We start from the raw sequence: 14,675 nt of genomic DNA, 5'->3' as shown, positions 1-14,675 counted from the left end.
AGTTGTTGTAAACTCGTCCTGCTGCCTGGACTAGTTACGTTTCCCTTGATTAGCCGTGAGAAACAAGGTGGCGGGCACTGGGGCAGCCACACAGACAACATCCAAATTTTTGTTGCTTTCCCGGGTCTTGCCCTGTCCTTGCTGTTTTCCTTGGGTACCCTGTTCCCCCTTTAGAACACACTACAGTAACCTTTTCCCACCACCCTGGGAGGACTGTGATTTCATAAATGTCCTCTGATCTCTCCTCTTTGCAGAAGCAGTGACATTTATGCACACTGGCTTTGAGGCTGGTTGAACTTTTGTTTTATTTGCCTTTGCTAAGGCCGGGGGAGGTCTTTGCTTCATGTTGGATCCGTATCCCACTGCAATTGTGTGTCACTGTAGCAGATTCGGGGTTGGCGTGCCAGAGTGAAAACACGAAAGAAAATAAATAGGCAGCACTGAGGAATTATACGCTTGAGCTTGGCGTTTTTCTGAATGCAGGGGTATTTTAGGTGAATTGAGCATGTTGGAGGTGCCCTTGCAGGTATAGGTAAGCAATGTCCATCTGCGGTAAAAAGCAATCGAAGAAAGTCTTATCTGATGCGTAATGAATTGCCAGCCTGGTTAAAAAGGGTAACCCTTCAAACCCAGGGCGTCCAACTGCTGATTTATATAGACTGGAGATGTTTCCATGCCTTGCAGCAAAATTTTTCTTCAAATTCACAAGCAGCAGCTCTCCAGCATTGTTCACATGTGCTGAGTAGCTGTCATTATTGATAAACGTGTAACTGGTCATTTGTATTGTTTTGAGTAGGGTAGTCTACCAGGATGCCTAGTAGAGAAAAATGAGATGAGATACTGAGATCATTTACACTGACGCATCTTACAAATCTGGTACATAGTAGGTTCTCAATATTTTTTGGTTCTGTGACTGTTAGAATCTGTTGGCTGAAACTCTGTCATCTGGCTCTCACTCTGCTCCACAAAACTTGGGTAATTCTAATGCTTAGTTCACCCCAGGGCTGATGTGTGTTAGATTAGGGTTTATGATCAAGTAAAGAGTTTAAAGAAGTGTTTTATGCGGGAGTCCTGTTTGCAAATGAACACCTGGTAATTTAAGAGGGTGAGCGAAACTTCCCTAATTTTCTAGTATGGACCTTTGGGGCTCAGGGTGAGGATGTTCAGTTTTTACTGGTGGTGGAGCTGCCATTCCATTAAGGGCGTCTTTTTCCAAGGGAACAGAAATCTTAGGTTGTTGGTCTGGAGATCAGGATCTAGTACAGGCGAGGCAGTGGGCTGCTGAAGAGTAGATGAAGCTGATCAGAGCACAGCCACACCGGTGACAGCCGGTCAGGACGTGGGAAGGGCTCTGACCCATTCATCTCAGAGAGAGGTGGCGTGAGGAACACTGAGACCTAAAGCTTGTTGCTTAGTATTGTGGACAAGGGATGCTCTGGGTTGTCTAATACTAAGCAGAATGGAAGGGAAGGATGGAAGGAAGAGAGGAAGAGACGGAGGGAGATGAAGGGAGGCACAAAGAAAAAAGAAGGAAAGAGGGGAGAGGGGAAGGGAGGAAGGAAAGAAGAGAGAGGAGGGGGAAGGGAGGGAAGGAGGCACAGAGGTAGAGAGGCAGGGAGATAATGGAGAGCCTGGCCAAAAGTTAATGCTCAGTTTCCAGTAGTCCACAGAAAGCACCTTGACCAACTGACTGAATACAATTAGTATCACAAACTACTAGGATTCGTTGGATGCTTACCATGTGCCATATTTCCTTGAATCTTCATGGCAATCCTTCAAGGGATTCCCTGTTTTCTAGAAGGTAAAGGTGCAGATTAGAGGCTATGTCAGAAGCAAGTCAGGAAGGCAGATCTGTCTGCATTTCCCCCTCTGTAAATCCAGAGCTATTGCTTCATTTCTTATGTGGCCCCCACCCCTGCAACAGTTCTTCCTGGGAGGCCTCATTGTTCATATTTGTGAAGGGCCCTATTCAGTCTCCTTTTTGAAGGAAGGGCCACTACAGCTCTCTATTCTGATCTAGGGACAGGTTAGACCCTCAGTAAGGAAAATCAGAGAAAGAAGAAATAAAACGTATTACTCCATTTTCATACTGCTATGAAGAAATACCCAAGACTGGGTAACTTATAAAGAGAAAACGGTTTACTGAACTCAGTCATTCCACCTGGCTGGGAAGGACTCAAAATCATGGCAGAAGGCAAAGGAGGAGCAAAGGCACATCTTACGTGGCAGCAGGCAAGAAAGCATGTCCAGGGGAACTGCCCTTTATGAAACCATCAGATCTCGTGAGACTTACTCACTATCAAGGGAACAGCACAGGCAGATCCCATGGCTGTGACTCAGTTAACTCCCTCTGGGTCCCTACCATGACACATGGGAATTATCAGAACTGCAATTCAAGATGAGATTTGGGTGGGGACACAGACAAATCGTATCATAGAATTATAAAAATTCCTATTTCTAAGGCAGATAAATAATCCCGGTTGGAAATTGTACTGATTTAGACTTAAAACCATTCAGGCTTCTTTACCATTTCTGAACGTGGCCCTGAGGGAGGATTTGTCTTTTGCTGTTTTCTTTTTGTAAGAGATGGGGTCTTGCTATGTTGCCCAGGCCAGTCTCGAACTCCTGAACTCAAGTGATCCACCCGCCTCGGCGTCCCAAAGTGCTGGGATTACGGGCATGAGCCACCACACGCAGCCTGGGGGAGGGTTTCTTAAAGAACTGTCTGTTTTTATCACATGACCACAAGTTAAAATGTTGGGCAATATCCCTGAATGATATCTTTTCACTAGTAACTCACGTGGACCCATCATCTCTGAATTTAACATGCTTTTCAGGAACGTGTTCATACTTTCCACCTGTAAAACCTGTTTTAGTAATTTCCTCCCTTGTGAATGCTCCTTGGTATGTAAATTTAGCATATTTCCTTTTAATTGTCCAGGTAAGTAATACCCATCATTAGAGGGCAGCAGTAGTGGAATCAACTTGTTTTTTAAAATGTATTCTGTGTTTCATGAATTTTTCTGAATAACTGATCTTTAGAGTCTGAATTGTGTTCTGTGGGGCTTGACTTACTTTTAAATTAAAAGAGGCTAACACATTAGACACAAGAGATCACATATGACATTCCATTTATATAAAATATGCAGAGTGGGCAAATTCATAAAGACAGAATACACATTGGTGGTTCTGGGAGTGACGGGGGTAAGGGGAGTAGGGAATGACTGTTAATGGGTACAAGTTTCTTTTTTCTTTTTCTTTTTCTTTTCTTTTTTGAGATGGAAGATAGAGTCTCGCTGTGTTACCCAGGCTGGAGTGCCATGGCGTAATCTCGGCTCATTGAAAACTCCGCCTCCCGGGTTCCTGCCATTCTCCTGCCTCAGCCTTCCGAGTAGCTGGGACTATAGGTGCCCGCCACCACGCTCAACTAATTTTTTGTATTTTTGATAGAGACGCGGTTTCACCATGTTAGCCAGGGTAGTCTCAATCTCCTGACCTTGTGATCCACCCACCTTGGGCTCCCAAAGTGCTAGGATTACAGGCATGAGCCACAAGCCACTGCACTCACTGGACCGTTGGGTACAAGTTTCCTTTGGGGTGGTGAAAATGTTTTGGAACTAGATAGAGGTGGTAGCTCTACAACACTGAGAATGTACTAAATGACACGAAGTTGTACACTTTGTAATAATTTATGTTATGTGAATTTCATCTCAGCCAAAAGAGGCTAACACATAAGGAGATACATTTTGACACATGTGGCATATTAAGCTATTGTTGTTGTTTTTTAAATATTCCAGCTGGGTGTGATGGCTCATGCCTGTAATCCCAGCCCTTTGAGAGGCTGAGGTGGGTGAATCACTTGAGGCAGGAGTTTGAGACCAGCCTGGTCAACATGGTGAAACCCTGTCTCTACTATAAACTGTGTCTCTACTGTAAATAAAAAAATTAGCCGGGCTTGGCGGTGGGAGCCTATAATCCCAGCTACTCAAGAGGCTGCGACAGGAGAATCACTTAAACCCGAGAGGCAGAGGTTGCAGTGAGCCAATATCTCACCTCTGCACTCCAGCCTAGGCAACAGAGTGAGACTCCATCTCAAAAAAAAAAAAAAAAAAAAAAAAAAAATTTTTTTTTCTTCTATCTGTATCACACAGTTTCACCATTGTAGCATGGAGAGGAAATAATTGGGTTGTATGTAATACCCAGGTAAAGTAAACAGATCTTGGAGAGGGATGCCAATCCCTACCCTGCATGGTGTTATTCACAGAGCTGCAGGGACACAAACGTACCTTATCTCTTGTCCATACGATTGATTAGTTATGTGTTTGCCTGTGTTATTAATAATGTATACCTTGAAAAATCTATGTGCATTATAGTCTTTGATCTTGTCATGAATTTCAAAGCCAAAGATTCCATTTTCTTTCTTTAAAAAAAAAAAAATTTCAAAGAGGTAGGTTGGAAGTAAATTTAAAACTTTTCCCCTTTCTAGCAGAGGACTTTATACCGATCACCATCCATGTTAATTAGATATGCATGTATGTGTATGTATCACATATACACCCATACACACACATAGTCTATATATACATGTATACACACATACACATATATACACATATTTTAAGGAGAGAATTATAAAACGATCAATTCAAGCTTACTATATTCTAGAGGTGAGGAATGTCTGAATACCAGACTTACTCATCTAGTAGATTAAAACAGAAATTAAAGACTGTAGACTAGGGCAGGATCAAAGGACCTCTTTTCATTGTTCTTTTATTGTTTATTGACTTCAAAAAGACTTTTTAGTTTAAACTGACTTTAATGTCTCTTGAATGCTCTTTTGTAAAATGACTTTGAAAACTTGGGGATAATGTCTTCATTAAGTGGAGAAAATCTTGGAAAAAATGTAACTGTAACTTGGCTTTCATTAGAGTAGAAAGAGATAAAGCTTTGCTTAATTAATGTCTGCTTTCCCTCTGTTCAGAATTATAAGGAAAAAGGGAATTGAAATTAGTGCTGATAAAAGATTGAAATAGACATTCTAGCACTGAAACTTTTTTTTCTTCCTTCCGTAGAGTTTGGAAAACATACTTCATACAATGCTATGAAGCATAGGGGAAGATTTTAGGTGCCCTGTCTTCCTGGATCTAAAATGACTCCAAACCCAGTGGTACTGATCACCCTGGCTTCTTTCCACCTTTCTCACTTCATTGTCTTTGTGTGTGTTTCTGACATCTGTTTACAAATGGACAATCTTGGGGATGGAGGGGTTCTGTTGGTCTACTTTCCTTACTGTTTAACAAAACTCAAAACTGTCTCTGCTCTTGTCCAAGCCACCGATCAAAACTGACCCTTCCTGAGTGTCCTCATTGCCCTCTGGGAATGTTTCATGGCCTCTAGGGGTTCAGGAATTACTTTTCCACCGAATCTTCACTACTTTTACTATTCTGTGGCTTTCTGCCAGTTTTCTGCTCAGCTTCTCTTTTCTAGAAACCTGATGCGCTTTGTTAGCTTAGAATGCTGTTCTAGGCTGCCTTTTTTTTTTTTTTTTTTTTTGTAACTTCTGGTGAGCAGAACACTGGACTCCAGACTGTGAGGCCCCACCTGTGCAGCCTGCTGGCTCCTCATACCCACTCCCTTGTCGCCTTAACCCCACGTATGATTGCAATGGCAAAAAGGAGAAATGCACAGAGGAACACCACCTATCAGAGTTTGCACTGTGTTTCCAGATCCATCCTTTTGCTTCCACCCATCCCAAGGAATACAGTTCTTGGAAGGGTCATCTCATGGTACATTATTGGCCCTCTTAGGAGAGATTTCAGGCCTTCCCTTCTTGTAGCTTCATACTTACAGGGAGCGCTAGGGTAAGTGGAAAAAGCACATGACTTGGAATCAAGACCTAGTACAAATCCCATGTCTGATTTATACTAACTAGGTCCTGGACCTAGTTCCTGTATCTGTTTGAGCCTCAGTTTTCCCATCTACAAAGGAGGGATGATAGTACTTACTCCAAAGAATTGTCGTTGGATCAAATGAGTCGGAGTGGGATACAGCAACAATCTGTACTCTGATTTCAGCAACACTGTGCAATGTAATTCCGTATTATAATAACACGTCTTCTGTGGGTCTTTCTTTTGGGGAAGCTAATGTTTTAAAAGGTTTCCCTTTTTAACCTGTGACCCCCTCTACCCCAAAAGTATATTCAAGAGCGAAACTTTTGGTACGACGATGTCTTACACTGATAGTTCTGAATGACTTGACGTGGCTATCTTTTTTGAGTCTCTCGATTGATAGATGGATGGATAGGTTGATTTTGTTGTAACCCTTGTGCAGCCTTGCTGGCCTTACTCGTTTTCAAGTACTCAAATGCCACTGAGTCACAGGTTTCAGAGGGAGGTGGTAATACCTCAGGTTTTAAGTTGCAGGGAGTCACCACAGGTTTGCTATGGAAACCGTCAGGGATATTTATTCCCTCTCCTGAGAAACATAATTGAGCCTCTAAACCACCCACCAAGATATCTGCCTGTAAAATATTTAAGAACTGGTACTATGAAGACATTCCCCTTATGCAGTTTGTTTTCCATCTAGGAACAGCGAGGAAAATATAGCTGAGTATAAGTTACAAAGCCAAACTTTTAAGCTACAAAAGGCATCTCTTCACAATAGCACTTGGAGAAGGGCTGTAGGCAAACAGAAAGTGAGCAGAAGGGAGACCGGTGTTCTGAAACAGAGATGACAGGCTCCACAGTGTCGGGTGATGATGGTGTTAGAAATTATCCATTCAGTTTTAGACTAGACATTCCCTGGAAGCATGTCATGGGGTGTGCCAAAGGGCTTTTGGATAAAAGGGGTCTAGTTAATAGAGGTTATAAAAACAAACTCGAAAAGCATAGCAGGCTGCCAGGACATGTCTGAGGACCTTGCAGAGGGTGGGGAATAGCCTATGGATTCTGCTTACGCCATGGATGCCCAGGCTGGGCCATGGGTTGTGTTTTTTTCTCTCAGTTTATAGAAATGTTACCAGGCATATTTTCCCTGTTTCCCTAAGAAGAGCATCCTCTCTGTGCTAGCCAGCCATAGGGCCAGGTGACTCCTAGAGGTGATCCTTCGGTTATTTCCTAAACAGATCTAAAACAAACAGATACCTGTAACCTGGGATTAGATAGAGCCGATAAGATGTGACTGAAATGCTCAGGGATGCTAAGAGGTCTCCATTTTAAGTTGGGATATTATTAAAGGTGATGCTAGCTGCTATAACAAATAAGCACACCCGTGCCCCATGGCTCAAACATAGTAGAAGCTTATTTCTTGTTTATATAAGATCCAGAATGTTTCTTGCCAATTGGCAGGCTGTTCTCTTCCATGTGGTGACCCAGGGACTCAACCTCTTTTCGTCTTGTGGCTCAGCCATCTTACACACATGGCTTCCAGGGCTGCCCTGCTGTTGTCTGCATGAAGCTGGTGGAAGAAGTAGGAATTTGCAGGACCATGAGTGGAGCATTTTAAGGATGAGGACTGGGAGTGGCACATATCTGTGAACTCCAGGAGGCTAGGAAATAGAGCGTAACCGTGTGCCCAGGGAGAAGTGGGGCATAGTACATCTTTGCCGCACCTGATGTACCGTTGTTTGCTTAAAATCACTTCGGATTCTCGTGTACCTTTTCCCCCTCAAGAGCTCTATGTTTTTGACTTTGGAGATAACCAGAAATAACTAACCATGCTTCCTGCCCTCTACGATTTCATCCTCATGGGGAAGCAAGACCCCGCTCATTTATTTTTATGTATGTATGTATGTATCTATGTATCTATCTATGTATGTGTGTATCTATGTATCTATGTATGTATCTATGTATCTATATATGTATGTATGTATGTATCTATGTATGTATGTATCTATGTATGTATCTGTGTATGTATGTATCTATATATGTATGTAAGTATTCTTATGTATCTATATATTTGGTATGTGTGTATAAACTATTGATATCATAACTAAACCACCATAATGGTTATGCTAAGTCTATGCTGTATTTTATCTTGTGTGGTACAAACAACAACACTATATGTTATGTATGTGTATTCTATATAGTATGTTATGGTTATGTATCTATGTATGTATGTAATATATTCGCTAATGTATACCTAGTGACATATAAATTGTATTGAAACCAATAATTCTAATGATACTCTAAATAATATGGTATGAATGGATGTACCAAAAATACACACTAACAATGTTATAATGATTATCGTAATGATCCAATGTAATAGTTACCAATAACTATTGTATGTGTGTATGTATGTATCTATGTATGTATGTATCTATGTATGTATCTGTGTATGTATGTATCTATGTATCTATATATGTATGTGTGTATGTATGTATCTATGTATGTATGTATCTATGTATGTATCTGTGTATGTATGTATCTATGTATGTATGTATGTGACGGAGTCTTGCTTTGTCGCCCAGGCTGGAGTGTAGTGGCACAATCTTGACTTACTGCAACCTCCTCCTCCCGGATTCAAGCAATTCTCCTGCCTCAGCCTCCCAGGTAGCTGGGATTACAGGCACCTGCCACCACATCTGGCTAGTTTCTGTATTTTTAGTAGAGATGGGGTTTCACCATGTTGGCCAGTCTGGTCTCGAACTCCTGACCTCAGGTGATCCACCCACCTCGGCCTCCCAAAGTGCTAGGATTACAGTCATGAGTCATGAGTCATGAGTCAGCATGCCCTGCCAGCAAGACCCCCTGCTGTTGTCCAGTGTGGTAGGTGCCTTTGCCTACCTTCTACTATACAGGCTGGAACAGGTGATACTGCACCCACCTTCACAGCCTCCCTAGCAACTGAGGATGGCTCTGTGACAGGTTCTAGCCAACAAGTAAAATCAGAAACCAATAGCATGTTTCCTTGAATACCTTTTGCTTTGTATAAAATGATGTGGCATTGCCGGTATTTTCATTCTTCCTTTCTTCCTACCCTGGATGCAGATTTCATGTTTCCAGCCGCAGCGGTCTTGTTGCTTCTAGGATCCAACAGGGAAGAGGGAAAAGTCAAAAGAATGTTGGAGAGAAGGCCCTCAAGTTGCAGAACACTGACCAGTGTTGGCAGCTACAAGACAATCAGGCATGATTCTTCATCCAGAATCTGCTTTTCCCAGTTCTGCCAATTCATGAGCTGCTAATAAACATTCTGATGCAAATATGGAATACAGATTTCAGAGGGCTTCTGGGTAACCCTCGGAGGTGAGGATGCTTTGCGAATGCACCAGGTGTCTCTGACTTCATATTTCTGGTGGAATGTTTACAAATGCTAATTAAGTTTTGCTTCAAATGGGGAACAGTCCTGTGCAGTATTTCTTGGAAGTTACCAGCTTGAACATAGGAAGGTGTTCTCCATCATTTGGATTTTTCTCACCAGCACCTTTTAGTTGTAGTGGTTTGGGATGTGATGATCTCAGATCTTTTCATCCTCCATGAAATCTCTGCAGTGATAGCTGAATGTCTTGCCTTTTCTTTTATTGCCCTTTTTCTTTTGTGACTTTGTACTGAGACACATTTATGTTAGGGTAATTGTCTCATGGTATTTGAAAATATTTGGGCCACACTGGTTGGAAGATAAAAATATATAAGCAGTAGTCCCTGAACATCATTTGGCCTGAACTAAGGCTGGAGTTTCTCTTAATCAAAATGGCAACGACTATTTTTCCATGCCAAGGAGTGGTGTAATATCATGAAGTAGATTTATGTACACATTAAATAAACTTTTAAAGCATTTTAATGCACCAGTTTGCAAATTTTTTTCTATTCACCAAAATATCCCAGATAATGGTTATCAGTTTTTGATTCTACACATACTTCAAATACTGTTAGTGCAAAATCCTTCCTGAGAAATGTTACCTAATTCCAATGTTTCACTTTATTCAGTGAAGACACGCCTTTGATTATTTCAGTTAGGTATTAGGATGCCAATTTGCCCACACATTTTCTTCTTAGGTGCCTGTGCTTACAGTAGTCAGAGAGTTGGTGAAAATCAAGGTCAAACAGGAAAAGTAACACTGTAAATATCTATTTCTGTACATAATTCAAATTAAAACCGCAACCACCTAGAAGCATCAGTACAAGGAACTGGCTGCGTATTGCGTTCCTGCGAGCTGCTTTATTAATGGTGGAATGGCTAACAAGGATCAGGGAATGTGCTCATCCTTCTGTCTCATAAGCCAAATACTGTATATTCCAAGGCTATCAGTTCGGAAAGCCCTTGTTCATTTTAAATAAGGAAAAGTTTGGGGCCTGGGTCATTCTTTTAAAGGAAGACATTTTGAAAACTTAGAATATAAGTTTCTGTTAGTAGAAACTAATTTATCTTGCTGATCTCTAAAGTATACCTGATTTGGAATATGTACCCTCAAGTTTTGCTACATTGAAAAAGATTATGGGCCGGGCGCGGTGGCTCATGCCTGTAATCCCAGCACTTTGGGAGGCCGAGGCAAGTGGATCACCTGAGGTCAGGAGTTTGAGACCAGCCAGGCCAACATGACAAAACCGTTTCTGTACTGAAAATACAAAAATTAGCCAGGCGTGGTGGTACATGCCTGTAATCCCAGCTACTTGGGAGGCTGAGGCAGGAGAATCGCTTGAACCTGGGAGGTGGAGGTTGCAGTGAGCCGAGATTGTGCCACTGCACTCCAGCCTGGGCGACAAGATTGAAATTCTGTCTCAAAAAAAAAAAAAAAAAAAAAAATTATGTCATTTCGTTATCAGCATCAGTAGAATAAATCTTAGATCAAGATGGGAGTACTGGGCTACTCCCTCCTTGCCCAGTCTGTGGTTTAGCATAGGAAAAAGCAAACTAGGGCCCTTGGGCCCAATCTGACCTGCAGCCTATTTTTGTGCAGCCTGCAAGTGAACATTTTTAAATTGTTCAAAAAATAGGAAAGGAAAAATACTTCAAGATGTATGAAAACTACATGAAGTTGCAACTTGAGTGTCCTTAAGTAAAGTTTTATTGGGACATGGTGTTTCTCATTTTTATGTATTGTTTGTTTGCTTTGAGACGGAGTCTCACTCTGTCACCCAGGCTAGAGTGCAGTGGTGCGATCTCAACTCACTGCAACCTGCATCTCCCAGGTTCCAGTGATTCTCCTGCCTCAGCCTCCCGAGTAGCTCGGCGTATAGGCACATGGCACCACGCCTGGGTCATTTTTGTATTTTTAGTGGAGACAGGATCTCACCATGTTGGCCAGGCTAGTCTTGAACTCCTGATCTCAAGTGATACACCTGCCTCAGCCTCCCAAAGTGCTGGGATTACAGGCATGAGCCACCGTGCCCGGCCTTTTTATGTATTGTTGACACAGCATCACAAGAGAAGAGTTAAAAAATTGTAACAGATAAGAGCACAGCATGAAGAGCTGACGATATTGGCCGACTGGCCCTCTCAGACACAGTTTGCCAACACCCAGTTGAGCAGATATACTTACCTGTGAGCAGAGGTGAGTCAGAGGTGATTCTGTTGTCCCTCCTTTCCCAAGGAAATGTGGAAAGATGAAAATGTTGCTGCCAGTGCTGATTTGGAGCTTTTTTTTTTTTTTTTTTAAATTCTCTTAAACAAGTCCCAACCTTGACTTTCCCTGTGTACCCTACTCTTTACTCCCAGATCTTTGCTAGGTAAGCAGTCAGGTGTTAGCTGAAGATATGGCAACCCACCGGTGGTCCTCTGAATGCCCACAAGAGTCACCTCTAAGATGATCCAGCCGTTGCGTGGTGTAGCATGCCAAGTCCTTGCTGCCTTTCCCCTGCTCCATGGTTACCGTGTTAATTCAGGGATGATGAGGAGAAAGTGGTCTCCCTTTACCTGTTCATTCCTCAAAGGAAGTTCTGTTAGAAATGGATAGTCTGGAAAGATGTAATAAAGTTACCTATCAGGACCACTTTGAGAGAGATTTAAATGTGATAATAAGAATAAAAGAAAATGAAGTGACATTGAGGGCATCTTCTTTTATAACGGCTCTTGGTCTTGCCTGTTAAGCACCCTGTAAAATGACTTTTACACATTTATGGATTGAAATGGTTCTGCTGAAATTTTAAGTGTTAACATTGTTCAAACTTCCATTACTAACACCTCTCACATTGTTAGAAAACAGTTTTATGTTTGACATTTTGATCATACTAACCTGGGACATTTTATGCTAAAGTTCTCATTTCATGCCTTAGGAATCCCCCGCTTATTTTGATTTTAGCACTTTTCCATAGGAAGCTAATACATTATGTTTGCACATCTTACCCCAATGCACTGTCTAAACCAGTCATCACAGAAGAAATTTTGTAGAGATGGAGAAAGCTTAAATGTCTCGTTTGTCAGATTGACTTGGGTAGAAAATAAGGATTTCTACCCCCTCATCCTGATTCCTTCCCTTTTAGATTTTCTTGTTTGCTTTTCTTTTTCCCTTTTAGATTTTCTTGTTTGCTTTTCTTTAAAGCTGTTGTTACTCAAACGACAGTTCGTAAACTTCACTTTATTTTTTATGACAGCTTTATTGAGATAATTTACATGCTATACAATTCATGCATTTAAAATGTACAATTCTATGGCTCAGTCTATTCACAGAGTTGTGCAACCATCGTCACAGTCAGTTTTCTTACCTGAAGGAGAAAGCCTGCACCCCGTAGTTTTCACCTCCCTTTATCCACTTCACCTGTTCCCCAGCCCCTGCAAACCACTAGTCTGCTCTTCGTCTCCATGCGTTTGTATATTCTGGACATTTCTCATTAATGGGCTCATCTAATATGTGGTTCTTTGTGATTGGTCCTTTCACTTTGCATCCATCATGTTTTCAAGATACTGCACCTTATTTTTGAGTTCCTTGCTTGTTTTTTCTTACAGATACATTTTAAAAAATGAGTAAACATATGTACAAAAACACTTTATTTAGGCACACCAGGTTTATGAGATTCATCTTTGTAGCCACCAGAGCAACTAACAGTGCTAACATAGCCTAGGCATTGTAAATGTGTTTGTCAGGTGCATAAATCTGTGATTGATAAAACCACTGCTCATCACTTGGTCCTTAAAATCTCCCTCAGTATAGCTGTAGGAACATACAGAAGAAAGGCTGGCTCATTAATAGGGTATGTCCAGAGTTCTGCTTTAGAAATCATAATGTGGACATCATTGATTTATCTGACGCTGGAAGCTGCTGCTGCTACTTCTTCGTCTTTATCTTCTTCTCCCTGTGTATTGAGAGCAGGGACCTCCTTGTGCTGTTTTGGGCTCTCCTTGGTTACCCAGATTGGCTGCGTCAGCACCTTCTTAAAATATTAGTGTTGCTGAGATAGGAGCTTTTGGTAGATGGATAAATTGGGATTTGTAAATATTTTGCTTAGTTTTTCCAAGAGTTTTGCAGAAGAGAATAAGGTGTTGGTTTGTTATAAGGTGGTTCTTTATAAAGTTTAGGCCTGTTTTAACGAGGCTGACTTGGGTTGAAGATAACTAGAGCCATGACTTTCATCTTGACGGACAAAGTCTGCTCACTCTACTTTTTTATTTTATGTTTTTATTTCATTTCATTTCATTTAAGACAGTATCTCTCTCTGTTACCCAGGCTGGAGTGCAGTGATGTGATCTCGGCTCAGTGCAACCTACACATCCTGGGTTCAAGTGATTCTGATGTCCCAGCCTCCCCAGTAGCTGTGATTACAGGCATGTGCCACCACACCAGCTAATTTTACGTACTTTTTAGTAGAGATGCGGTTTCACCATGTTGGCCAGGCGGGTCTCAAACTCCTAAATTCAAAGGATCTGCCTGCCTCAGCCTCCCAAAATGCTGGGATTACCTTTTAAAACTCTATCTTTTAAAAATAAGAACCTGGACAAAGAGGTATTAAAAAATGTGTCTCTTATTATTATGGTAATGAGGACAGTTTAGATTTGGACCTACCTAGGTTTTTCTTTCCTCTACCCACCCCCCCACCAACTCCTTACTCATACTTCCTCTGTAAAATGTTCATTCCCTAGTTTGACAGGAATTGCCCCTGGATTCCTATCTGGTGTTCTAGTTGTTACCAAATCCAGGCAAATCTTGGCTGTGAGACAGGTGGTGAATCTACTGGTTAGAAGTGGAGCATCGACTTTCATTTTCATTTCAAGACCTGTCCCCCATCATCATGGAGGATGAAAAGTCTGCTTAACTTATAAGCTAGCTAATTGCTTCTTCAGTGGAAGACCTAAATGAGTTTTAAAGTGAAATGCATATCTCTGAGGGCTAAGTAGCCAACACAATAGGCAACTGGGATAGCAAAGACTAATTTAGAAAAGGTTGTTCTGTTCGTTTCTCTTTTTCTTTCTTTTTCCTTCCCTGCCTTCCTTATTTCCCACCTTCTTCCTCCCTCTTCTCCTGTCTCCCCCTTCTCCTTTCCTTCCTTCCTACTTCAGTTACCTTTTTCCTCTTTTTCCCCCTTTTATTTAACCATTATAAATACGATGCAGTTGCGTCTGGAGCTTTTGCTGGTAATTAAATAAATTATTTATACATTTAACACAGTCTTGAATTACTAGGTGAGCATCTTAGGCACTCAAAAGCATAAGAGCCCTTGAAAGCAATATCTAAGCATAGATATTCCGTAGCACGTCTTACAATCTAAATATTGCTTTTAGTGTAATCGAAGCAGCAAGAGTAG

At 41.5% G+C, this 14,675-nt stretch overlaps 1 protein-coding gene across 2 annotated transcripts in view; it reads left to right on the top strand.

Annotated features, from left to right (window-relative positions):
• Nucleotides 1–14,675, top strand: part of WWOX (WW domain containing oxidoreductase) — a 486,572-nt gene that overhangs the window by 371,216 nt on the left and 100,681 nt on the right. The window contains exon 9 of one of the 2 annotated variants that reach the window (XM_017868654.1): nucleotides 8,991–9,094. The exons of the other annotated variant lie outside the window; for it this stretch is intronic. Coding sequence (XP_017724143.1) covers nucleotides 8,991–9,029 — 39 coding nt within the window. The 3' untranslated portion in view covers nucleotides 9,030–9,094. Of the gene's footprint in view, nucleotides 1–8,990; nucleotides 9,095–14,675 lie in introns of those variants that run through there. 2 annotated transcript variants of the gene reach the window in all.

The sequence above is a fragment of the Rhinopithecus bieti genome, unplaced genomic scaffold, assembly GCF_001698545.2.
Source record: "Rhinopithecus bieti isolate Rb0 unplaced genomic scaffold, ASM169854v2 scaffold_2574, whole genome shotgun sequence".
Lineage (NCBI taxonomy): Eukaryota > Metazoa > Chordata > Mammalia > Primates > Cercopithecidae > Rhinopithecus > Rhinopithecus bieti.
The sequence above is the reverse complement of the archived record's forward strand: the minus strand, read 5'-3'. Positions and strand labels throughout refer to the sequence as shown.